The sequence below is a fragment of the Leucoraja erinacea genome, chromosome 21, assembly GCF_028641065.1.
Source record: "Leucoraja erinacea ecotype New England chromosome 21, Leri_hhj_1, whole genome shotgun sequence".
Taxonomy (NCBI): domain Eukaryota; kingdom Metazoa; phylum Chordata; class Chondrichthyes; order Rajiformes; family Rajidae; genus Leucoraja; species Leucoraja erinaceus.
This window is the reverse complement of record NC_073397.1, coordinates 11,865,568-11,891,937: the sequence shown is the minus strand read 5'-3', so window position 1 is coordinate 11,891,937 and position 26,370 is coordinate 11,865,568. Positions and strand designations below refer to the sequence as shown.

The 26,370-nt window shown below is 44.3% G+C and overlaps 1 protein-coding gene across 1 annotated transcript; it reads right to left on the bottom strand.

The window, feature by feature from the left end:
• Positions 1 to 1,596: 1,596 nt before the first annotated feature.
• slc2a10 (solute carrier family 2 member 10) lies at positions 1,597 to 26,158 on the bottom strand. Its single transcript, XM_055652146.1, has 6 exons — positions 24,109 to 26,158; positions 21,952 to 22,069; positions 14,316 to 15,710; positions 8,206 to 8,328; positions 6,224 to 6,359; positions 1,597 to 4,679 (listed from the first exon to the last, which is right to left on the bottom strand). Exons 2-6 carry the CDS (start codon positions 21,953 to 21,955, stop codon positions 4,589 to 4,591), a joined length of 1,749 nt encoding a protein of 582 aa, XP_055508121.1. The 5' UTR covers positions 21,956 to 22,069; positions 24,109 to 26,158; the 3' UTR covers positions 1,597 to 4,588.
• Between the last annotated feature and the right edge of the window lie 212 nt (positions 26,159 to 26,370).

The following is a 26,370-nucleotide window of genomic DNA, read 5'->3' as shown; positions in this document are numbered from 1 at the left end:
CTAATGGAGGTGCCATCTGTCAGGGAGGAGACAATGCATTTTAAAAATGTAGTGGGGGAGTGTGCCACATTTCATTCCTGCTATTATGGGTTTTATTATAATAAAGTAGTCTCACTTCTGTAAGGTGCACCAACAGAACTGTAAAATTATTCAGCTGCTGTGTGAGCTGGTTGCGTGCTGGAATGCAAAACCCTGAGAGTTTTTGTTGAAAATTAAGGCAGTCCTAAATCGTGCCATTTTAAGTATAAAACTAGCAGTCAGTAACCCGCATCTAACTGCCCATGCCTGATGGATGAGATAGCTGTGAAATTATTGACACACATCGGCACGGTGACGGAGCGGTATACCCAGCTCCAGAGACCCAGGTTCAATCCTGACTTCGGGTGCTGTCTGTATGGAGTTTGTACGTTCTCCCCTTGACCACGTGGGTGTTCTCCGGGTGCGCCGGTTTCCTCCCACATTCCAAAGACGTACGAAAGGGTACAATACCACTTTATTTATCCCAGAGGGACATTAGTCTGACATCAGTCAAAAGATACAAAGCTTTGAAAGCGTCACATGCATTATAATAATAATAATGAAATAATAATGAAATGATGAATAATAATGACATTTAAATTACCAGTTATTGCACAGCACATATGTAATATTGCACAAATATGAAATTAAATTATCGAGTGCAAAGGTCCTGGATTAGAGATGTGCAAAGAAGGATTGGGGGGGGGGGGGGGGGGGGGGGGGAGGGAGGCGGGGGGGAGGGGTTGGGGGGGGGGGGGGGGGGGGGGGGGAGGGGGTGGAGGGGGGGAGGGAGGGAGTCAGTCTACCTCACAACAGCAATCGGAGGAGTTGTACAGATTGATAGCCACTGGGAAAAAGGATCTCCTGTGGCATTCAGTGCTATACCTTGGTGGGACCAGCCTGTTGCTGAAGGTGCTCCTCAGGTTGACCAGTGTGTCATGGAGGAGGTGAGATGTATTATCCAAGGTGCTCCGCAGTACAGGTTTGTAGGTAAATTGGCTTCGGTAATATTTGAAATTGTCCCTAGTATGTCGGGTCGTGTTAGCGTCTGGGTTCCCTGTTCGGCCTGGACTCAGTGGGCCGAGGGGCCTGTTTACAGGCTGTATATCTAAAACAAAATAAAACTAAGTCTAAGTCTCTTGCTAACACACACGGGTCTGAGTTGCAAAGGTTTGGTTCTGATTTCTGCATTTATCAACTGTAATAAAAACCATAAGGAAAAGCTAAAATGAAAGTAAGAAATTTGAGAAAAGGCCAAAAGATTGAGGCTAGAAGGGTGAGGAGGGAATGTGCAAACTTGCTTTCCCTCTCTCGACATCCCCTCACCCTTCCCAGTTCTCCGGCCAGTCTTACTGGCTCCGTCTACATTTTATCTCTGTCTCGCCCACTATCCTGACATCAGCCCGAAACGTCACCCATTCCTTCTCTCCAGAGATGCTGCCTGCAGCTTTTTGTGTCTATCTTACTGTAAAGGAACATCAGCAGCAAAATAATCTCACTTGCATCTAGTTCACAAATCTTTGTTCACACGGGGGAGATGCCGAGAAGGAAGCTGGACCCTGCAGCGGAGGGGGGGGGGGGGGGGGGGGGGGGGGGGGGATTGTCTAACCTGCTTCCACCAGCAGCGGCAGGCAATAGTAGATAGGACTGTTCAGTGAACTTTTGTAACTTTGTCAGTGCAGGAAACGTGGCGATACTCGTGTGCTGCCTAGTGAGGTCTGCTGTATGATTTTACCAGGTTGCGTGCAAAACAATGCATTTCACTGTGCCTTGATACATGTGACAATAAAGTATCATTGAATCATTGAACTGAATTGAATCATTGACTTCGGTCAAAAATATTACAGTATGAGCCATGTACAATCAACCTGGGAATGACCCAAGGTAACACCACGTTCTATACTTTTACAGTCTTTCGCAACAAGTATGCTAGCATGGTGGTGAAAAGACGGTAAAATGGGCCCAACTTCATATTGCTTGGTAATATTTTTCTTGATTCAAAAATCAGGATCTAAGCTATAGTTCAGTTTATGCGACACATTACTGACAAAGACGGCGGAACCAACACAGAGTGCGGGAGCAGCTAGGTGAAGCGTTGTCCTAGCATGAGCTGAGGGAGGCTTGCCTGTGATACGGTGCCACAAGTGAAAGCTACATGCTTCTTAATAGAGAGACCAAACAGTAACTAACAATTCATGCTACGTGTACATTTCAGTCATGATGATGAATATCACTTAAAAAGAAAATTAACATTGGAGTACAAATAACCCAGTAATAGATCCAAATGAATCTTCCAGCTATTCCAACCATGAAAGAAGGAAAGACAATGACCTTTGCAGATCTGAGTTCAATCACAAAAGTAGAACAGTGGCGCAGCGGAAGAGTTGCTGCCTTGCAGCGCCAGAGACCCGGGTTCGATCCTGACTCCAGGCACTGTCTGTACATAGTTTGTGCATTCTCCCTGTTTTCTCCGGGTGCTCCGGTTTCCTCCCAGACTAAAAACACATACAGGTTTGAAGGTTAATTGGTTGCTATAAATTGTAAATTGTCCTGAGTGTGTAGGATAGTGCTAGTGTACGGCATGTGAGCCAAAGAGCATGTTTCCACACTATATCTTTAATGTCCAAAAGTAAAGTCTACAGGTTATCATATCTTCCTAAATATAAAAAATACATAAGACTCTAGTAACTTACGATTAAAAAAATCTTGTTAAAATCCCCTTTAACGGCTTTCCCTGACCTACCTGTGACAGATGCTCTGATAATCATAGAACACATAAAAACCAGCAATGCTAAACTGATGCATGGTGCTACCCCTGTACCATTGACGGTCAGGGTCTTCCCTTTGCTACTCTCCCAATGAATGAACGCACAATCCACAACTGTGTCAATGTACCCTGTCCCTGGTGAAAAATCCTGCAAGCACCAAAGTGTCTATACAGGTAGTGATGGTGAAGACACTCAGGCCTAAGTGCATGCTCCCTGGACTGAGAACTAATTCACGATTCCCAAAAGACATGAGGCTGGATTGAATCACAGATTAACGTATGGTGAGCGGTTGATGGCACTGGGCCTGTACTCACTGGAGTTTAGAAGGAACCTTTTGAAACTTACAGAATATTGAAAGGCTGGTATAGAGTGTATATGTGGACATGATGTTTCAACCAGTGGGAAGCTCGAGGACCTGAGGGCATAGCCTTCAGAATAAAAGGACGTACCTTTAGAAAAAAGACGAGGAGGAATTTCTTTAATCAGATGGTGGTGAATTAGTGGAATTCATTGCCACAGATGGCTGTGGAGGCCGTGAATGGATATTTTTAAAGCGGAAATAGACAGATTCTTGATTATTAAAGGTGTTAATGCGGAGATGGCAGGAGAATGGGGTTGAGAGGGAAAGATAGATGGCCATGTTTGAATAGTGTGGCAGACTTGGTGGGCTGAATGGCTTAATTCTGCTTCCATGACATAAATCAGAAAAAAATCAGGAACGACAGAAGCCCAGATCAAACATGCCCTCTTGCTATTTGAATGGAGATAAATGAAAGGTTGCTGCTCAATCCCTGCATGGGAAGCAGGTAGATGAAATATTGTAATAAAACAGCCTGCCCTCTTTTTACACTCATTGACCACAACAAGCTGGTTGTCCAGCTCTTAAGAAACCTGGCAGCTGAAAGGCAAAAATAACGAAATCCATGAGGTGGGTACTTTTACGCCATTGCTCCCAGGCCAGGAGGACCAGAACGGTTACACCAAGCTTCAGTCCTGCCCCAGTAAACAGAGCTTCCTCATTCCGTCATGCCCCCCCCCCCACTGACCTCCACTCTGCCCTGACCAGCCACAGCAGAATCCCCTCTCAACCACCATCAGATTCCCAGGCCATCAACAGATCTAATCAGCTCTAATCAGCTCTAATGCTCCACCCTTCGATCCTGGCCTCGGGTGCTCTCTGTTTGGAGTGTGCATGTTCTCGCTGTGACCGTGTAGGTTTCCTCCAGGTGCTCCGGTCACCTCCCACATCCCAAAGACGTAGGTTAATGGGCCTCTTTAAAAATTGCTCCTAGAATGCATTGGCATAACGTACAACTAGTGTGCATGGGTGATCAACAGCCAGTGTGGACTCGTTGGGCCGAAGGGCCTGTTTCCATGCTGTATCTCTACACTAAACTCAACCTTGACCATTACTAAACCATCCTTCTGTTCCCACTTGAGAGGCATAGATACCACAAAATTTAATCTCCTTGATCCTAAACCAGCAGTGGAAGCATTCCCGTTACCACAACGCCACCCACATCCCTTCCGGACTTCCCACCCACCCCGTTAATGAACGCGCTCTCTCGGACTACTTCCCATCTGAAAGGCCTCCAACCTGTCAGTCAGACCTTTCAACCTTAACATCAAATTCTGCAGGACATCCCAACCTTTTGGGTTTCCCGACCATCGCAGCCAATTAGCACTGATCCACACATCACAACCAACATACTCCGTCCAAATTCTGGGTCCAGCATTCTAAATTAAAGAATTGTTTAGGTTGGTGTTACAATGTATGGGTCCGTCCACTATCAGTGTGAGGTCTAGAAGACCAAGTTGCTGGCTCGGTAATAACGGCCCGCAGATGTTCTTCTTCCACCAGACCTCAGACAGCCGCATCTCAATTCTGAAAATCTAGAAAGAGGAAAAAATATTTTTTTGTGATAATATGCTGCTTTTAGAGGCAATCAATACTCTTGATTCCAATCTCTCCTACATAACATGTATCATAGAAAACCAGAAACTGATTGCGTTAACCTCTCTCAAGCCCAAGTATACAATATTTTGTAATCAACTTTTTTCCTTTTCTCTCCAAAAACCTACTTTCCAGATTGGGCATGGGACAATGAGAACTATCTGGAGGTCAAAGCTTCCCTCGGTGACCATATTCATCATGTTTGCAACATTTTATCACAGAAGTCATCTTTAGACTTTAGAGATACAGCGTGGAAACAGGCCCTTCGGCTCACTGATTCCCCGCCAATCATTGATCACCCCGTACATTAACACTATCCTACACAATAGGGCCAATTTACAATGTTCCCAATGCCAATTAATTTGCAAACTTGTACATCTTTGGAGTGTGGGAGGAAACGGGATTACCCGGAGAAAACCCACGCGGTCACGGGGAGAATGAACAATACAATGCAATGGAACTACATAGATCCATCTAAGATTGACTATCAAAGATTGATAGATCGGTCATAGTTTAGATGGCTCATGTTGGTCGGCATGGGTAAGTTGGGCCAAAGGGCCTGTTTCCACTCTATATAATCTATTGACCCTGTGGACAACACATATTATAAAGAGGTTGTATAGTGGCAACTTCACCAGTTGTCTTCAATGTTGGGCAAAATAGAGTAAAATTACTCTGCTCAGGTCCTGCCTGCAACTCTCTGCTTACATTCTTTATACCTCATGTAGACAGCTACATTGCAAGTATAATTACCGTGACTTTCTAGGGACCGGCAATAAATTGCGTAGGTCTTCTGAGCTATTACTCCCAGTACCTTTATTTCCAAATTGAAGCTGTTTTTCTAAAACATACATTAGAAGCCAATATCTCAATGTAAAAACAATCTACGTGTTTGATAAAAATGTACTTGAAATACATTGCCCGATTGGTGCGACAGGGTATAATGGGATTAATTGAGCAATGAATCTATACATAAGAAACATAGTGCACTAGGATAAAAACTTACTGCCTTGTGCAATAACACAGATGGCCCTTGCATAGAGTGCAATGTAACATCAGGCCATATACAATGCAAGAGACAGATAAATATCAGCATGCAGTCTTAAGACTTTAGAGATACAGCATGGAAACGGGTCCTTCAGCCCATTGAGTCCCCGCTGACCAGCAATCACCCCACGCATTGGCACTATCCCACACTCGAGGGGCAATTTTTACCAAAGCCAATTAACCTACTCCCCTGTACGTCTTTGGAGTGTGGGAGGAAGTCACAGCACCTGGAAAAAAACCCACGCGATCACAGGGAGAATGAACAAACTCAGTACAGATAGCACCCATAGTCAGGACCAAACCCGGGTTTCTGACACTGTAAGGCCGCAACTCTACCGCTGCACCACTGTCATTCTAGGGCAATGCATCAGGATGTGACCAACTATTATCTAAACAACAGCATTAATACAGAAATGTTGATATAAAACATATTCACCTTCTAGCAGAGAACAGTTTATCAATCTCATCCAGTGATTGACCCTTTGTCTCAGGAAGGCAAAGACTTATAAAAGCAACTGAAGCAAATCCCACCAATCCATAGAATAGGAACGTCCCAGCGAGTCCAATGGAATCTGAATGGAGAAAGAGTTGGCACGAGTGAAGTACTGGCAAGTGAGCATTTTTATTTCAAAAAATAAATTACATTACAACCAAAGGCTCTAAAACGCATTGGAACTTCCTGTGGTTATGTAATGAGCCACATTAATGCCAGCTAAAGCACAAAGGGTTGGAGGAACTCTGTGGGTCAGGCAGCATCTGTGGAATGAATGGACAGGCAAAGTTTCAACCCTTCTTCAGACTTTAGACTTTAGAGATATAGCCTACGGAAGCAGGCTCTTTGGCTCTCCGAGTCCACGCCGACCAGCGATCACCCTGTACACAAGCATTATTCCACACACTAGGGACAATTTACAATTTACAGAAACCAGTTAATTTACAAACCTGTAAATCTGTGGTCATTGGGAGGGAACCAGAGCACCCAGAGAAAACCCACGTGGTCACAGAGAGAATGTACATACGGAGAGCACCCATAGTCAGGATCGAACCCGGGTTTCTGGCACTGTAAGGCAGCAACTCTACCACTGCGCTGCTGTGCCACCTGGACTAATATAGAAGTGGGGGGAGAAAGCTGGAAAAGAGATGTGGGGGGAGTACAAAGCATGACAAGTGATGGGTGGATACAGATGAAGAGGGTTTATTTGACAGACGGGCAGAGTAAGTGACCAAGGCAAGAGTTGAAAAGAAAACAAAAGGATGTCCGACAAGGAGAAGAGGAGTGAGGTGTAAAGCCGGAGGGAGGGATGTGGATGAAAGGAGACATGGAGGACGGGAAAGGGGGGGGGGGGGGGGGGGGGGGGGGGGGGGGAAATGGGAGACAAATGTACAAAGGAAGGGAAAGGAGCAGAGTGACTGGATGAGGGGGATGGGAGATATAGGAGCACACCAGAGTGGGGGTGAGGGGCTTGGGAAAGAAGGCGGGGTGGATGGGTATTATTTGGTTGGAGAATTCAAAATTCACACCTTTAAAGCCCTGTCCCACGATACTACGAGTTCATTCCAAGAGTCCTCCCGAGTTTGCCCTGATTCGAACTCGGAGATTTGCGGTAATGGCCGCTCGTCGGTACTCGGAGCTCTCGTGGACATTTTTCATCAAGTTGAAAATCCCTTCACGAGTCTTCCCGTGCTTACCTGCCATGGCGCTAAGAGACTTCCCCGAGCTCCGACGTACCCGCTACGTTCATTCTCCGTGCTTACCACAAGTTTGATTTTTTTTAAACTCGGGAGAGCTCTTGGAATAAACTCGTACTGTGGTACAGGGCTTTTAGGTTGTAAGCTACCCAGTTTCTTCAAAAGATCTTTGTTGAAATAGCAGTCTACTGATACAGTTTTTGCAATGTAGTGAGTTGCAACATAACATATGTAGCAGCCAGTTTACACACTGCAGGTCCCACAAGCAGCAATGTGATACAGATCAGTAATTATTCTTTAAAATAATCAATGGGTAAACACTGATCAGGACACAGGGAATAATTCCCCTTTATTTCTCTGGAATATTTTCTCTTGATTTTTTTACATGCTCATCCGCGGTTTAACATCTCAAACCAAACTCATCACCTCTGACGGTGCAGCATCTCCCCGGTTTTGAACTGACGTGTCAGCCAAGCTTCCTGCACTCAAATCGTGAGTGGAAGGGGATTTAAACCTAGAACCTTCTGATGGTTAATCTTCACTAGGGGTAAGAACCAACATCAACTTATTGGGAGCTATCCACCCACCACTACCATCTTGAGACATCGATCATGATGAAGTATTCATTTTCCCACTGATTTGCTAAGTTACTGAGATCTCTTGATCCATTCGGTGCAAATGCTTTTGAGTCATTTTGATCGAATAAGGCCCAATGTAAAAACTACTCACCAATAACATCTAGGAACGTCATTGTGACAACTAGGTTTGCCGCCCAGTTGAAGCTACTGGAGAATGCAAATGCTCGGCCTCTTATTCCGGTGGGGAATATCTCACTCAGAACCAACCAGGTCACTGAAAAATCAGACAACTTTATGTTATGAATTTGGCATTATTGCCGCTAATTGACACAAGAATCAACGATTTATCAGGCAATCCAGGAACAACAGATTAGCGGAGATGGAGCTGAGCCACATGTTGAATCCACATCATTTGTCAGTCTTTGCCTCTATTTACCACCTCTCTCCCCCCCCCCACACACAAATACCCACCACTCCCCCCTACCCATATCCCATCAGTGAAGTAGGGTCCCAACCAAAAACATTGTCTACCCATTCCCCGCAGAGTTCCTCCAGCACTTTACTTCTTGTAATACAGGTCGTTCTGTTACAACATGTGTTTCCATAATAAGAATTGAGTACAACACAAGTGTTAAATTAGGGAACGCTATTTAGATTAAGCGGCCAAATTGGTTATAAGGTGCTTTCATCCACGATCAAGGAGAACATTTAAAAGTTACTTTGGAAAAAAGACCAGTAGAAAAAAAGCTGTCCTGTTTCCAAATACCCACCCTGCAGTAACAAGACACCACTGTCTCTTAAGAACACAGCTGCTACTTTAACTGCGGTGGCCATTGAAAGTGACAAGCAATTGTTTCTATTAGCATTTGTGCAACTAGACTTTATTAAACAGTGTAACATACAGACTTTTGTGGCTTTACATACAGACTTTCATATCTTTAATTTGTTGTAACAAAAAATAACTTCTTGCTTTGAGAAGGCCTGAATTTTTGAAAATTCTGTGGGAAAAATAATTTTGCTAATGCAAGTCTGAAAACCTCTTTCCCCAAACCACCTTTCTTCAATTGACACAACTGCCTTTATAAAGTGATTTTCTGTACCATGAGGGTTTATTAAGAGCCCAACTACCATGTTATAGCAGGATAGTGAAAGGCCTGGATAGTGAATATGGAGAGGATGTTTCCACTAGTGGGAGAATCTAGATCTAGAGGCCATGGACTCAGAATTACAGATCATACGTTTAGAAAGGAGATGAGGGTGGTGAATCTGTGGAATTCGGTGCCACAGATGAGGCCATGGAGACCAAGTCAATGGATTTTTAAAACAGGGATTAACAGATTCTTGATTGGTAAGAGTGTCAGGGATAATGGGGAGAAGGCAGGAGAATGGGGTTGAGAGGGAAAGATAGATCAACCATGATTCAATAGAGCAGAAGACACGATGGGCCGAATGGCCTAATTCTGCTCCAAGAGCATATGAACATCAACTACCAGCAGTCAGTTTGTGGATTGAAATGTCATTGAAATGAACAATCCTAAACTATTTATAATTCTGAAAAGCTTCACATTTTAATTTTGTTATAGTTGCAGAGGTTGAGACTAGGCAGAGATTAGTGACTTGCTGTCCACCAAATGAAGTTCAGATACTCCTTCTACACCCCTCTCCCTTATTTCTGCTGCCCCTTTCCCTTCTGCACCAGTACCTTGCAATGACAAGTAGTGCAATGACTTCTACAAAATACACACGTTATATGGTTGTTTTGGTTTACAACAGCAACATACACATAGAATGTGTTATTAGGAAAACACCATCAGGTTCCAAATCTGGCCAAAGCTACAATTCATGAACGGCAGATTTGCTGGCCTCTGTTTCTTACTAAGACAGCGGATTAGTTCAATTAAATTAATTTGATCTATCAGCATTCCATCCTGCCCCGAGTCCTGTGGCCTCTGCTGGTTTACGCTGTTACATTGACCACAGTTGAGTCCCTCAAAAGGAAGATCAGCGGCTTTCTCCGCAGGTGGCTCGGCCTTCCCCGCAGCCTCAACAGTGCAGCACTGTATGGGACCAGCAACATATTGCAGCTCCCATTCAGTGGCCTCGTGGAAGAGTTTATGGTGGCGTGAACAAGAGAAGCTCTGCAGTCCAGGGACTCCAGGGACCAGAACGTGTCATCGGCTGGCATCGAGGTGAGGAGGAAATGGAGGGCGGAGAAAGCAGTGGAGGTGGCAGAGTCACGCCTAAGGCAAAAGGCTTTGGTGGGAGTCATGGCAACTTCCCTACGACACCGGTTGGCAAGGCCCAGGGCAAGGAAAGACACCATCTAATCCAGGAAGAGGTCCGAGCAGGTGTGGAGGAAGAGCGTGTGAGCAGGACGGTGGGGCTCAGGCAGCAGGGAGCGTGGACAAGGTGGGAGAGCATACCGCAGCGCAGGATTACCTGGTCAAACATCATGCAGGCAGACTTCCAGCGCGTCCGGTTCCTTGTCCAAGCTGTCTACGATGCCCTACCAAGCCCAGCAAACCTCCACGTCTGGGGCAAGAGCGAGACGCCTTCCTGCCCACTTTGCTCTGGAAGAGGATCATTAGAACATCTCCTCAGCAGCTGCCCAAAGTCCCTTGGGGAAGTCGCTATCGGTGGCGCCATGACCACGTGCTCAAGGTGGTTGCTGAGAGCACAGCCACTGCCATCGGTAACAGCAACCACCACCACGCCCCAAAGAAACCAATCACTTTTGTCAAAGCTGAAGAGAAGCCTCGACCACAACCAAAAACAAGGACGGGCGGCCTCTACACAGCCACTGACTGGCAGCTGCACGTCGATCTGGGCAAACAGCTGAAATTTCCACAGCAACATCACAGCAACATCACTGCGGCCAGACATGATCATCACCTCCGATGTGACAAAACAGCTGAATATTCTGGAGCTGACAGTGCCCTAAGAAGAGCGTATCGAAGAGGCTAATGAGAGGAAACGAGCAAAGTACCAGGAACTGGTGGAGATGTGCCAGGACAGAGGCTGGAAGATGTACTATGAGCCCATAGAGGTGGGCTGTAGAGGCTTTGCAGGATGCTCACTCTGCAAAGTCCTCAACCAGTTGAGCATTACGGGGTTGGCAAAGAAGAGGGCCATTCAATCCGCAAGTGAAGCCGCAGAGAAAGCCACTAGGTGGCTTTGGAGTAAGAGGGCTGATCCGTGGGCAGTTGCTGCTGGGACACAAGTCGGGGCTTGATCAACCCCGGCTGGGTCGCCTGGGCGAGGGTGTCTGATGTTGTGAGACTCGAAACACCCGATTACCCCAGGTCACATCACTGAGGATGCGTCCCAGCGCATCTAGAAGATGTATCTTTCACTCACTGGCCTCTGTTTCTTACGAAGACAGCGGATTAGTTCAATTAAATTAATTTAACTTAATTCAATTATAACCAATTAGGCTTATAATTACCTTCTCTATAGGGATCTGAACTCACAAATTGAAAAGTTAACACCAATAATTGTGGCTACGGATCCATGAAAAGATCAACGCAGGTCTCTAATATCTCAGAGAGATTTATGAAGATTTTGCCATTTTAGCTGTTCGGAAATTTTGGATAAGTTCCAGTTGATATGCTGGAGGACAGTGAGAGCAGTCTTACCTGTGGTCTAAAACATGTTAAAAAATGAATAAACGGTTGCCCCATTACAGGAAGGATGCGTTTGCTTTGGAGAGGGTACAGAAGAGGTTCATCAGAATACTGCCTGGGGTAGAGGACATTACCCATGAGGAGAGGTTGGATAAACTTGGATTGTTTATTCTGGGACGTCAAAGGTTGAGGCGAGACCTAATAGAAATATATAAAGTTGTGAGAGGTATAGATAGGGTGGCCTGTCAAAATCTTTTTCCCGGGGTGGAAATGTTAAGGACTAGAAGACAAAGCTTAAAGGTGAGAGGGGCACAGTTTAAAGTAAATGTGTAGGGCAAGTTTTTTTTTTACACAGAGAGTGGTGATGCCTGGAATGCTTTGCCAGGGATGCAGTTAGAATGGTGACATTTAACAGGCCTATGGATAGGTGCATGGATATGTAGAGAATGGATCACATGCAGGTAGAGGACATTTGTATAACTTGGCATTATGTTTGGCACAGACATTATGGGTCTTGGGGCCTGTTCCTGTGTTGTTTCTGTGGTTGAAGGATTAGAGGGGAGCTAAGGAATATGTTTTTTGCCCAGAGGTCGGTAAATGTCTGGAATTCCTATCCTAAATGGATGATAGAGGCAGAGGCCCATATCACATATAAACACAATGCTTGAAAGGTGTGACCTTCAGGTTATGAACCTAGTGCCGGAAGGTGGTATTAGTTTGTGTAGTTTTACATTAACCAACATAGACTCAATGAATGCCATTGGTCATTTTGTGTTGGAAACTTTCTATGATTAAGGAAAGTCTGCCATCCTTATTAACCTGGCCTTGATATGATTCTAGTTCCACACCAATGTTGTTCACTCTTAAAATGTTCTGAAATGATATTGCAAATTACTTTAAAAAACAATTTAAAGTGGTAACAAAGGTTGTTTCAAACAACAAAGCCATCTTCCAGTGAATGAATGAAGTTCCTTGGGCCCTTAATCTAATCCATTCCTATAAATCACCAGTGGTGTGATTACATTGCAATTTATATGTTCATCAATAGTTGAATGAATGAATGAATGAATGATATTTTATTATCATGTGACATGTCACAGTGAAATTATTTGTTTTGCTTTTAACATGCATTTTGCGCATTTTCTACTTTAATGGAGCCTCATCTATATCTCGAGTTTAGTTTAGTTTATTTAGCTCAGTTTTAGCGATACAGCACGGAAACAGGCCCTTCGGCCCACCGAGTCCACACACTAGGGTCAATTTACAATTTACAATTTTACCAAGCCATTTAGCCTACAAACCTGTCCGTCTTTTGAGTGCGGGAGGAAACCAGAGCTCCCAGAAAAAACCCACACAGTTCATGGGAAGAATGTACAAACTCCATACAGACCACACCCATAGTCAGGATCGAACCTGGGTCTCTGGCGCTGTAAGGCAGCAATTCTACCATTGCCCCACCGTGCCGCCCTATTCTGTCTGCTAATTAGGGCTCCACACCCAATCAAGGTAATACTTCCCAAGGAGCTTAGACCAATTTCTGGGATGACATGTGCGAAGAGATGGATTAACATTGGCCAATGGTCATTGGAAATAAAATAATGAGAGAGGGTCGTATTGAAGCACCTTAAACTTCAAAGGGGCTCAGCCGGATGGAAGTGAAAGACTGCTTCCTCCTAGAAACTAAAGGGTGTGGTCTCAGAGCAACTGCATTTGTCTTAATACCTCCTCCCTCAACTCCATCCAGGGACCCCAGTGAGACCGAGGTCCACATGTACCTCCTATAACCTTATCTATTGCATCTGGTGTTCCCGGTGTGGGCTCCTGTACATGGCAAGACCAAACGTAGACTCGGCAACCGTTTCGCTGAACACTTACGCTCAGTCCGCTGATCTCCCAGTTGCTAACCATTTTAACCCCCTTACAATTACCTACTGAACTTTCCATCCTGGGCCCCTGCATTGTCAGAATGACGTAACACGCACATTGGAGGAACAGCACCTCACATTTCGCTTGCGTAGTGTACAACCCAGCGGTTTGAATGTTGAATTCACTCATTTTAAGTAACTTCTACTTACACTCACCTCCCCTACCCCCTTGCCTCCTTCCTCCACCCTAGTCATTTAACTAGTTCACAGTTCCCCACATTATATCCCTTGATATCAAACCTTCCCTAGCCAACAATGGATCTACCAAGGCACCACTCTGCCTTTGGTCATTTGTGGCCAGCCCTGATTTATCCTGGTCTTTCCTTACTTCCAGCTCTTCAACCCCCACCCCCCCTCGCAGACTCCCCACCACACTAAGCCTGAAAAAGGGTCCCAACCCCAACGTCACCCGTCCTTTTTCTCTGGAGATGCTGCCTGACCCGCTATGATACTGCAGCACTTTGTGTTTATTTTTGGTATAAACCAGCATCTGCAGTTCTTTGTATCTACACCTAGAACTAAGATGTATGTTTGACGGATGCCAAAACAGGCACGTCGAATGGTCTGCTCCGCTTCCTGGTTCTAGCCATCTTACCTTTAATGGTTGTTGTGGCCAATACCGCCCCTGCTTTTTAACGTTGAGCCTATTATACAGTGCATCTTATCAACACTGGCTCATAACCATAAAACATGAGAAATAAAACCATACTTACTTGGACCAAATCCAATTGAATAAGCACTGACATAGACCATCATGCCAAGCAGTGTAATCCAATTTAAAACCAACTGTTTAGAAGTCTGAATAGTCTTTCCTGGAATTTGTATGCCATGACTCCTGGTTTTTCTTGAATGGAGTCTTTTATCCAAAGTACTCGGAGTGCTTAATAAGTCGGTAACACTGTGAAATTCAATTGTCGCCTCACTGTTATTTTTCTGCTCGTCAATGGTTAAATGTTGTTTGCCCTGGGTGGATAAGGATGAAATTTGACTTGTGTTCAGTAGCCTTTCACTGGTGAATGTTGGCTTGGAGACAGATCCACTGGAGTTAACTAGGTGAAGTGATCCATTGCTGTGTGTTTTGGTCTTACAGGCGTTGTGGAATTCCGTTGTGATGCTTTGGCTGGTGAATGCAATCACAGTGACGGAGATGGACATAACTAAACAGCCACCAATGAGCAGTGTCCGTCTCCCAACTTTGTCAGCACATACCATAGCCACCAAAGTCGTCATGACTTTTACTACTCCCAGTCCTACTGAAGCCAGCACTGCTGAAGCATTACTCTGAAATCCCACAGATTTAAAGATGGTTGAGGCATAATATAGCACATTGGGTTGGCCTGTCAGCTGCTGCGAGAGCACCAGACCCAATGCCACCAGTAATCGACCCCTCATGTTATCCCTAGCCCGAAACATATCAAGGAATTTATACTGGCGTTGGGATCCTTGAGTTGAGGTCACCTCCTCTGACTCAGGGACGTCGTACTCCCCGTTCTGTAACTGCAACAGCACTTTCTCGGACTCGTCCGTTTGGCTATTGACCCTCTGGGAGCTCGAGGGAAGGAAGAAAATGCAGATTCCCTGCAGAATAGCGGGCACGATGGCCAAGCCAAACATGTACTTCCATCCATGTCGTACATCCGACCACAGGTAATTTAGTGCATAGGCACTCAAGATGCCGACTGTAATCCCCACCTCATAAAGCGACACCATCATCCCCCTCTTCTGGGGCCAGACCATCTCAGAGACAAATATGCAACAGGCAGTGGATGAAATGGACAAGGCGAATCCAATGGTTATCCGACCACACACTACCAGGGCGAACGAGGAAGACAGTAGGAGGATGCTGCTTCCCACACACACCAATCCCACGCTCAGAACTATCGAGTTTTTCCGTCCATAGTAATCGATAACTACCCCTCCAACTAGTGAGGCCAAGAAGGCTCCAATCAGAAGAGCGCTGACCACGATTTCTTGCTGCAAGCAGCTGAGGCTGAAGACCTCCTGAAGCTGCAGTAAAGCACCAGAGATGATTCCCAATTCATACCCAAAAACTAGTCCGCCAACGAAGGCCACTGTTGATGATAGCAGTAGGATGTGCGAATATTGGTCTGAAATGTAAAACAAAATATTTTCAATGCTTTTATCTCTCTTAATGTAATGAACAGCTCATCATTGAATTAAGACTGAATTACTCCAGCACTTTGTGTCTCTCACTGAAATGAACATGGTTATGCTTTGAACTGCATCACCATAGTCCTCGAGAACAGGCAAAGAATGTTAAGAAAAAAAAGCACACAAAGTGTTGGAGTAACTCAGTGGGTTATGCAGCATCCCTGTAGAACGTGGATGGATGACGTCTTGGGTCAGGACCCTTCTTCAGATCTCCAGGGATGCTGCCTGTCCCGCTGAGTTACTTATCACCGGGTCCATATTTTCGTCTTTTTTGTAATTTTCAGTGTGTTTTTAAAAGTTAATGTAGTGAATTATTCAGCACGTTGTGCCTTTTTCTGTACTGCAGGGGTACTGCCTGACCAGCTGAGTTACTCCAGCACTTTGTATCTTCTTTTGTATTCCAAGGATGCTGCCTGATTTGCTAAGTTACTCCAGCCCTTTGCATCTTTTTTTTTTTAATAAACCAGCATCTGCAATTCCATATTTTGAAAGGACTTTAAGATGTTACTTAAAGTGCTAATGTTACTTATGTTACGGATTGTTAGATAAAGAACATTCTTCAGGAATTATGTTGATAGCAGGCATTAATACAAACGAGAACCAGTCTTTAATAACCCTGTTCAAATGTAAACGACAAAATGTTATCGGCTCCAAAATTAAATGGACAGATAGATACACAAATAGTGGAATCTGCAGAGCGCAGACTACTGGCCCACACCACAAGGCCACACAAGAGACATGGTTTAAAAATGTACATGACCCATGGAAAGAATATTGATTTCTCTAACTTCAAGTAACCCCGTCACCCCCACCCAAGTCGCACCAGCTTCACGTTTTTACCCAACAGCTAATGGCCAGTTTCCTTTATCATCGTTACTTTTTTGCATATCGTTCATTCATTGTTCTTTATCTCTCTACATCATTGTCTATATTTCTTGTTTCCCTTATCCCCAACTAGTCTGAAGAAGGGTCTCGACCCTAAACGTCACCCATTCCTTCTCTCCGGGGATGCTGCCTGTCCCGCTGAGTTACTCCAGCTTTTTGTGTCGATCTTCGGTTTAAACCAGCATCTGCAGTTCCTTCCTCCACATGACCAGTAGAGGTTCAACCTAAGCTAAGACAGTAGAGGCTATGATAATTGGCCTACAAAGACAAATCTCACCACAGTCACCCCCTCTTCTCCTCTCTCCCATCAGGTAAGAGGTACAGAAGTGTGAAAACGCACACTTCGGGAACAGTTTCTTTCCAGTTGTTATCAGGCAATTGATTCATCACATCAACAACTATAGTTACTATCAAGGAAGAGGAGTTACAATAGCTGGTTCTGATCCATTTTAATTGATAGAATGTTTGTCTTCGCATCCTGCTGGCATAGATTGTGGCCGAAGAGATTGTTCCTATGATGTACTGGTCTTCTGAAGATAGAGACAAAATGCTGGAGTAACTCAGCGGGTCAGGCAGCACCTCTGGAGAAAAGTAATAGGTGATGTTTCGGGTCGGAACCCTTCTTCAGACTGAAAGATAGAGAAGGCCAGAGCCAACAGGGCCGGCAGCGGATGTACTGCACTATTCTACATTCTATGTTTAAAGTTTTGACCTGAAAACCCTTCGTTGTTGCTTCAATGCAGTACCTCAAGGAGTGCTGCATTGATTACAATCGCCTTTTGGCCCTGATAGAAAATTGATATTAAACTCTGAAGATAAGACACAAAATGCTGGAGTAACACATCAGGTCAGGAAGCGTCTCTGGAGAAAAGGAATAGGACCCGTCCTCAGTCTGATGAAGGGTCTCGACCGAAAACGTCACCTATTCCTTTTCTCCAGAGACGCTGCCTGACCCGCTGAGTTACTCCAGCATTTTGTGTCTATCCTCGGTTTAAACCAGCATCTGCAGTTCCTTCTTATACTTATTGATGTTAAACTGAGCTCCCTGGGCATACAAAAATCCCAAGCCATTATTTAAGAACAGAAGTGGGAGTTATTTCCAGTGTTTTAGCTGAAATTGTTCCTCAATCAACCATACAGTTCCGTCCAATGGATTATGTGATTTTATTTCATTGGTGTTCGGGGAACCTGCTCTGTAAATGTTGGCTACTATGGTTCCTACACTAATTATACTTCAGCTGCTGTATAGGGTCTCGGGACAATTTCAAGTCATGAAATGCTTTATGGACACAACTCCTGCCTTTGTTTTGCATGCTGCCCCGCAGTATTGAAGGAGAAAGATAAAGAAACATAAGCAGAAAGTTTCATAGAACATGTATCCTCTTAGCATCATTTAGCACCTCTGCAACCAGTGCAATTTTTTTTTTAAACCTCTGCCTGTCCTTAACACAAACAAAGGCTGAAGTGGATCAAAGAACATTAGGTGCAGGGGAAATCCATTCGGCCTTAGGAGAATGATATACAATGACAATGTGCCACTTCTGATTCTGAACAAGTTGACAGGGCAATCATCAGGCATTGTTTACCATTGAACGAAGCAGCAGAATTCCATGCGACTGACAACATTCAGACCTCAAGAATCAAGAGGGTTTAATTATCATATATAGAAACATAGAAAATAGGTGCAGGAGTAGGCCATTCGGCCCTACGAGCCCGCACCGCCATTCAACATGATCATGGTTGATCATCCAAAATCAGTACCCTGTTCCTGCTTTTTCCCCATATCCATTGACTCCTTTAGCCCTAAGAGCTAAATCTAACTCTCTCTTGAAAAAAATAGGGGCAGGATATACCAACTAATAAAACAACAAAAGTTTAGTTCATTTAGTTTATTGTCACGTGTACCGGGATACAGTGAAAAGCTTTTGTTGCATGCTATCCAAGACAATATGTGATTACAATCGAGCCATTTACAGTGTATAGATACATGATAAGGGAATAACATTTAGTGCCAGGCAAAGCCAGCAAAGTCTGATCAAGGGTAGTCCGAGGGTCACCAAAGAGGTAGATAATAGTTCAGCGCTGCCCTTTGGTTGTGGTAGGATGATAAATTCTTACTTGCAACAACTTAATAGTTTTAGTTTAGTTTAGTTTAGTTCATTGTCACGTGGACCGAGGTCCAGTGAAAGCCTTTTTACAGGCCTGTAAACGCAACACACACAGATAATATGTAATCATTTTCCATATTTAATAACCGTAATACTAGTGCAAAAAACTACGTTCTTAGTGCAGCCAAGATTGGCCATAGAGGCAAAGATCATTGGGAAGAGCAACCTAGTCATAAACCATCTGACAGCTGAGCACCACAGCTGACATGAATCAGACCATTTCTTTAATACACAGATGGAATTCCTGCACTAATAAAAGTTTCTGCATAACAATGTCAGTGCTCCCAGGAGCCCTGTGCATTCCTAAGCCAATGTAGCTGTGCCAAGTTTTTTCAAGATCGAGACTGCTCCATTTGCTGACTGGTAGGTCATTGCTGTCTGTGGTCTATAACTGTAACTCATGGTGCTCTGGTATAATCCAGGCATCAAGACTGATGCTCGTGCCTAGACTAGGCCATTGATCAATCATAGAAACATAGAAAATAGGTGCAGGAATAGGCCATTCGGCCCTTCGAATCAAGAGTTCAATATGGCTGATCATCCAGAATCAGTACCCCTTTCCTGCTTTCTCCCCAAATCCCTTGATTCCGTTAGCTCCAAGAGCTATATCCAACTCTTTTGAATACATCCAATGAATTGGCCTCCACTGCCTTCTGTGGCAGAGAATTCCACAGATTCACAACTCTCTGAATGAAAAAGTTTTTCTTCATCTCAGTCCTAAATGGCTTACCCCTTAGGCTTAAAATGTGACCACTGGTTCTGGACTCCCCCAACATTGGGAAAACTTTTCCTGCATCTCGGCTGTCCAATTTTTAAGTTTCTTTATATCCTCTCATCCTTCTAAATTCCAGTGAATATAAGCCCGGCATCGAGTCCGCCATTAAGCACTTACAGGTGGCTGGAATCTGCTCATTACCTCTCTCTGAGAAGCTGGCCACATGAGATTAGACTGCTGCATAACGTTGACAGAATTGTGGGACATTTCCCATCGGCAGTCTCTGGTGATGCAGGACGATAGTGAGGAGTAACCTGCATCAGTTGGGGTGAGAGGTAGGGGACGGATGGTGGAATCTTTGGTGGAGATTAACTTCCTCAGTCTGAAGAAGGGTTCCCACTTGAAACGTCACCTATTCCTTTTCTCCAGAAATGCTGCCTGACCCGCTGAGTTTCTCCAGCATTTTGTGTCTAACTTCCCCTGAGATGTTTCTTCTATTCATTTCTCTATCTGTCCGTGCACAATAGTACAGTTCCCCCATGTCCTGACAATAGTATCTGATGATATCCTTTTTTCTTAACTCTGCTTCAATCACAGATTAATCGCCAATTAATTTGTATATTGCCACAATACAATGAGATCCCTATTTGCAACTTCGGCAGAGTGTAGGGGTGTAACTGTGGTGTGTGAGTGGCTGCACTGATATAAAAAGATGTCTACCTGATGTACTGGAATGGGGATGTCACAATCTGAAGAACCTAATGGACTGAGGCAAGTTGCATTGTGAGCTTCTGGTGGCATGGTGGCAGCAGCAGTAGAGTTGCTGCTTTACAGCGCCAAAGACCCAGGTTCGACCCTGACTACGGGTACTGTCTGTACGGAGTTTGTATGTTCCCCCGTGACTGCGTGGGTTTCCCCTGGGTGCTCCGGTATCCTCCCACGTTCCAAAGACGTACAGGTTTGTGAGTTAATTGGCTTTGGTGTTGTTGTAAAATTGCCCCTAGTGTATAGGATAGTGCTAGTGTACGGGGATCACTGTCCGGCACTCCGTACAGACAGCACCCATAGTCAGAATCGAACTCGGGTTTCTGGCAGAAACTCTACCTCCACGTCGCAAGCCCTCTTGAAATAAATGGTAGCATTGAGTTTGCTTCCTTTACAACCGATTCACTTGCAGATTAACTTTTTGGGAATCCTGCACCAGCACTCCCAAGTCCCTTTGCACCTCTGATTTCTGGATTCTCTGCCCATTTAGAAAATAGTCTATGCATTTATTCCTACTACCAAAATGCATGACTCCACACTTTGCTACACTATATTCCATCTGCCACTTCTCTGCCCACTCTCCCAAGCAGTCCTTCTGCAGAGTCCTTGCTTTCTCTACACTACCTGCCCTTCCACATATTTTCGAATAATCCGCAAATTTGGCGACAAAGCCTTCAATCCCCTCGTCCAAATCATTAATATACGACGTGAAGAGTAGCGGCCCCAGCACCGACCCCTGTAGAACTCCGCTAGTCACCGACACAGAAAAAGCCCCCTTTATTGGCACATATCGGCTTAGTTTAGTTTAGAGAGAAAGCGCGGAGATACGGACCCTTCGGCCCACCGAGTCTGTGCTGACCAATGATTCCTGCAAACGAACACCATCCTGCACACACTGGGGACAATTTACAATTTTATCAAGCCTTTAATAACAAGGAAAACAAACCCGTACTTCTTTGGAGTGTGGGAGGAAATGGGAGCTCCCTGGAAAAATCCCACTTAGTCACGGAAAGAACGTACAAACTCCGTACAGACAGCACCCCTAGTCAGGATCGAACCCGGGTCAACGCGCTGTAAGGCAGCAACTCTACCGCTGCGCCAATGTGCTGGGAAAGACTGGAATCACAGTGCAACCTGAGCCCGACCAGAAAGATCTTTTTAACCATAAATATTAATTATTTCCTCTCAACACAGACATTGCCTGATCTACTGTATATTTTTCGAATGTTCTGTTTTATGTCAGGTTTGCAACATTTGCAATATTTTAATTTTGTGTCAGTGATTATCTGATGTGCTATGCCAAAAACAAATGACATCAGACGTGCAAATGCACAACAAGAATGGGAACAGATGCACTTATTTCTACTCATTAATTTTGTTCCTCTGCTTCTTTCATTAGTTAAATAAGGATCATAACCATTGCTCCTTGTGGAAAACACATGGAGTTTCACAAAGAAGCGCTGATAAACCTTCAAAATAACTCTTCTAATGCTCGAGAATCAAAAGCAGAAACAGCTTGTTCCTCTTATTTAGAGTAACAAGGGAAACACAGTGTGCACATCTTGTTATGGGCACACACAAATATACCATGACATTTAACAAAATCAAACAGTGAAACAGCTCAGAGAAAAATATTTCACTCACCCATCTCTGGATGAGAGCAGTACCATTTCACCCGAACAAATATGCTGGTGACATTGTCCCTCTAATAGCCTTTACTCTTTCATTAATGAAATTCACAATTCTGTAGTCTGATGGAAATCTGAAACAAAAGCAACAAATGTTGAAAACTCGGCATGTCAGGCAGCATCTGTGGAAAGTAAAGCAGAGTTAACGTTTCGGGTTGAAGACCCTTTTGTCATTGATACTTGGACAGTGCAGAATGTCCCTGCTCAATGTACGGACAATCATTACTAATGTGTACAGATTTAACTTGTTGCTGTTTACTAGCAGCTGCTCCACAATGAGAAGTCCACAATTAGATGCATTTGACACTTTGGGAACCACTAGAAAAACCCTTGATGGACATCAAAGAGATTTATTGCCAAGGCAACTAAGACTTCATTAATTAGAGTATCATTAAAAACCCACTGAGGACAAACTAATACAGCGGATTATCGAAACATTGTCATATGCATGGACTTCATTAATGGCAGTAGGATCGGTAAACATCAATGTTCCAACCTCACCTGTTTTTGCTGGAGGCTACAGGGTTTCCGTGGAAACCAATAACAGAAACACGGAACAATCCAGTGCAAAGTTTGATTTATTTAGCCACTTCATTTAAAAAATAAAATATGTAATAATGAGACGTTATCAGTACTGATTTCATTCACATTTGACCAGAAACCCTTGGAGGTTAGTAAAACATATTGATGTAAAACAGCACAGAATTGTTGTTTTAAGAGTTATTGCTAATGTGCAAATCAGCATCACTTTTCAAATAAATATGAGAAATAATACATATGTTGACTCATGTTTGACAGAAGAAAATTGGGAGCCTGGAGTATCTCAAATGTTAAGAACTGAGGCTGAAAGTTGGAGCCAAAAGCTGACAAATTGCACTGGATGGGCGAGTCTGGAGCTGGTATTTTCCTTAGCAGATACATAAAGGTCAACACTGGGAGTGTAGTGCCAGCACTTGGATGAAGTGCCTCGAAGGAATGAATGATCTCATAGGTGACCTCTAAAAATATTCAGCATGTCAGGCAACACCTGCATGAAGAGAAAATAATTGTTGGTACTGATGCTATAATGCTGAGAAAAGTATACAGAACTGGTGAGCTATAATGTGAAGAGCTGTCTATGGAACTGGTGTGCTAAAATGTAGAGAATTGTCTGGAACTGGTGTACGACAGTGCTAGGAACTGTCTGTGGGACTGGTGCTCTATAATGCTGATAACTGCCTGTGGAACTGATGTGTTATAATGTTGACAACTATATTCTGCACTCTGTATCACCCCTTTGCTCTACCTATTAACATAGAAACATAAAAATTAGGTGCAGGAGTAGGCCATTCGGCCCTTCGAGCCTGCACCGCCATTCAATATGATCATGGCTGATCATCCAACTCAGTATCCCGTACCTGCCTTCTCTCCATACCCTCTGATCCCCTTGGCCACAAGGGCCACATCTAACTCCCTCTTAAATATAGCCAATGAACTGGCCTCAACTACCCTCTGTGGCAGAGAGTTCCAGAGATTCACCACTCTCTGTGTGAAAAAAGTTCTCCTCATCACGGTTTTAAAGGATTTCCCCCTTATCCTTAAGCTGTGACCCCTTGTCCTGGACTTCCCCAACATCGGGAACAATCTTCCTGCATCTAGCCTGTCCAACCCCTTAAGAATTTTGTAAGTTTCTATAAGATCCCCTCTCAATCTCCTAAATTCTAGAGAGTATAAACCAAGTCTGTCCAGTCTTTCTTCATAGGTCAGTCCTGACATCCCAGGAATCAGTCTGGTGAACCTTCTCTGCACTCCCTCTATGGCAATAATGTCCTTCCTCAGATTTGGAGACCAAAACTGTACGCAATACTCCAGGTGTGGTCTCACCAAGACCCTGTACAACTGCAGTAGAACCTCCCTGCTCCTATACTCAAATCCTTTTGCTATGCACTGGTTTGACGATTGTATGTATGTATAATACTATCTGATCTGACTGAATATCATGCAAAGCAAAGCTTCTCACTGTACTTTGGGGTACATGTGATAATAATAAACTTAAACCTCATCTAAACCTAAGATTTAATGTCAAAACGCCTTACTGGTCTGGTTCTGGTTGCTGTGCGATGCTTTGCCTCACCTTCTCACTTTCCCTGTCCACCAGTCACGTCAGATCTTTTCCGGCTTTCTTCCCTCCACTACAATCAGTCCGACCAGGGGTCCCCGAACGATCTCCTATCTATTCCGTCCACAGACGCCGCCTGACCCGTCGATTTACTCCAGCAGTTTGCGTTATGCTCAAGATTCCAGCATCTGTAATTCCTTGTGTTTCTAAATTAAATTTAAAAAAACATTTACTGCACCAGGGAAATTTCCCCTGCATTCATAAATAAAAATAATGTAATGTTGTCTTTCTGCTCTCAGGAACCCAGTGTATCCAATTCTGAAACCTCACAATGTATCACTCAGGCAGAAATAGTGAATTGACCTTCACCCCATTCTTGGAGCCCAGTATAGAAGTCGTAGCCTTTTAAAAGTGTTCAGCTACAAAACAGGCCTGAGCTTGGCAAGGATGTCCCTGATTCCCCAGCCTGCTGGGATCATACCCAGAGGTACCAGAGTACCCATTATGCCAGGGTACAAGATGGCTGTCGGTATTCATGCAAATGCTCCCAAACAGAATAAAATGAGAGACAATTGGGCAGCAGCACCAAGGTCAGAGTCTTGAGAGACATATTTTCAATCTGAAGAAGGGTCCTGGCCCAAGACATCACCCATCCGTTTTCTCCAGAAACGCTGCCTGGCTCGCTGTTACTCCAGCACTTTATGTCTACAGTAACTAAGATTAAAACTGTCTGGATGTCAAAAGCTGACACACAAGGAACTGCAGATGCTGGAATTTTGAGCAAAATACGAAGTGCTGGAGGAACTCAGCAAGTCCGGCAGCATCTGTGGAGGGAATGGACACATGACGTTTCGGATCGAGACCCTTCATCTGACCGATTCCAAAAGTATAAAAAATGATTGGATTAATACAGCAAAATATGATGTTTCTTGTTAAATGGTCATGTTCTAGGAGCAGAATTAGGCCATTTGGCCCTTCAAGTCTACTTTTCCATTCAATCATGGCTGATCTATCTTTCCCTCTCAACCCCAGTCTACTGCCTTCTCCCCATAACCTCTGACCCCCTTATCAAGAATGTGTCAATTCTGCCTTAAAAATATCTATTGACTTGGCCTTCACAGTTGCAATGAATTCCATAGATTCACCACCCTCTGACTAAAGAAATTCCCCCTCATCTTTCTAAAGTTGCGTCCTGTTATTCTGAGGCTATGGCCTCTAGTCCCAGACTCTCCCACTAGTAGAAACATCCTCCCCACATTCACTCTATCCAGGCCTTTCACTATTCGCTAAGTTCCAATGAAGTCCTCCTCATCCTTCTAAACTCCAGCGAGTACAGGTTCAGTGCTGTCAAACGCTCATCATATGATAACCCAATCATTCCTGAGATAATTCTCATAAACCTCCTCTGCACCCTCTCCAATATCAGCACAAGCCTCTTCAGTAACAGGGCCCAAAACTGCTCATACGACTCGAAACGTGGCCTGATAAAGCCTCAGCATTACATCCGTATTTTTATATTCTAGTCCTCTCGAAATAAATGCATTCTCCTTCCTTACTACCGATCCAACTTACAAATTAAACTTTTGGAAATCCTGCACCAGCGCTCCCAAGTCCTTTAGCACTTCCGATTTCTGAATTTCTTCTGAATTATGTTCATCCACTCATCCAAAACAAATTCTAACGGCAAAAGACACTAACAGAGGGGAACAATGGCAAATAATTCCCGTGCAATGTGGCCTTTCAGGAAGCTGCATCTTGTTCTTAACATTGCAGCATTGGTCCAAACAATGAAGAAGGATCCCGACCCCAAAACTTCACCCATCCTTTGTCCGCAGAGATGCTGCCTGACCCGCTGAATTACTCCAGTACTTTGTGTCTATCTTTGGTATAAACCATCATCTGCAGTTCCTTGTTTCTGTCTAATGTTCTGACCCATTCCTTCCTTGAAAGTAATGAGCTGTAACAAATGCTTTTCATACATCACTGCAGGCATGGTAAACATTTAACATCATTCCTTACCGCTTCAACTGTGTGTGTGTGTGTGTGTGTGTGTGTGTGTGTGTGCGTGTGTGTGTGTGTGTGTGTGTGTGTGTGTGTGTGGTGTGTGGGTGTGTATGTGCGTGTGTGGGGTGTGTGTGTGTGTGTGTGTGTGTGTGTGTGTGGGTGTGTGGGGGGTGTGTGTATGCGTGGGTGTGTGTGTCTGGGTGGGTGTGTTGGTGTGTGTGTGGGGGTGTGTGTGTGTGTGTGTGTGTGTGTGTGTGTGTGGGTGTGTGTGTG

Bases quoted from the DNA above. Each gene is read 5' to 3' on its own strand.
- slc2a10 (XM_055652146.1), bottom strand. The intron at 8,329-14,315 runs GTAAGTATGGTT...CTGATTTTTCAG, and splicing joins TTCAATTGGATTTGGTCCAA to TGACCTGGTTGGTTCTGAGT. The intron at 4,680-6,223 runs GTGAATATGTTT...TCCTCTTTCTAG, and splicing joins AAACTGTTCTCTGCTAGAAG to ATTTTCAGAATTGAGATGCG.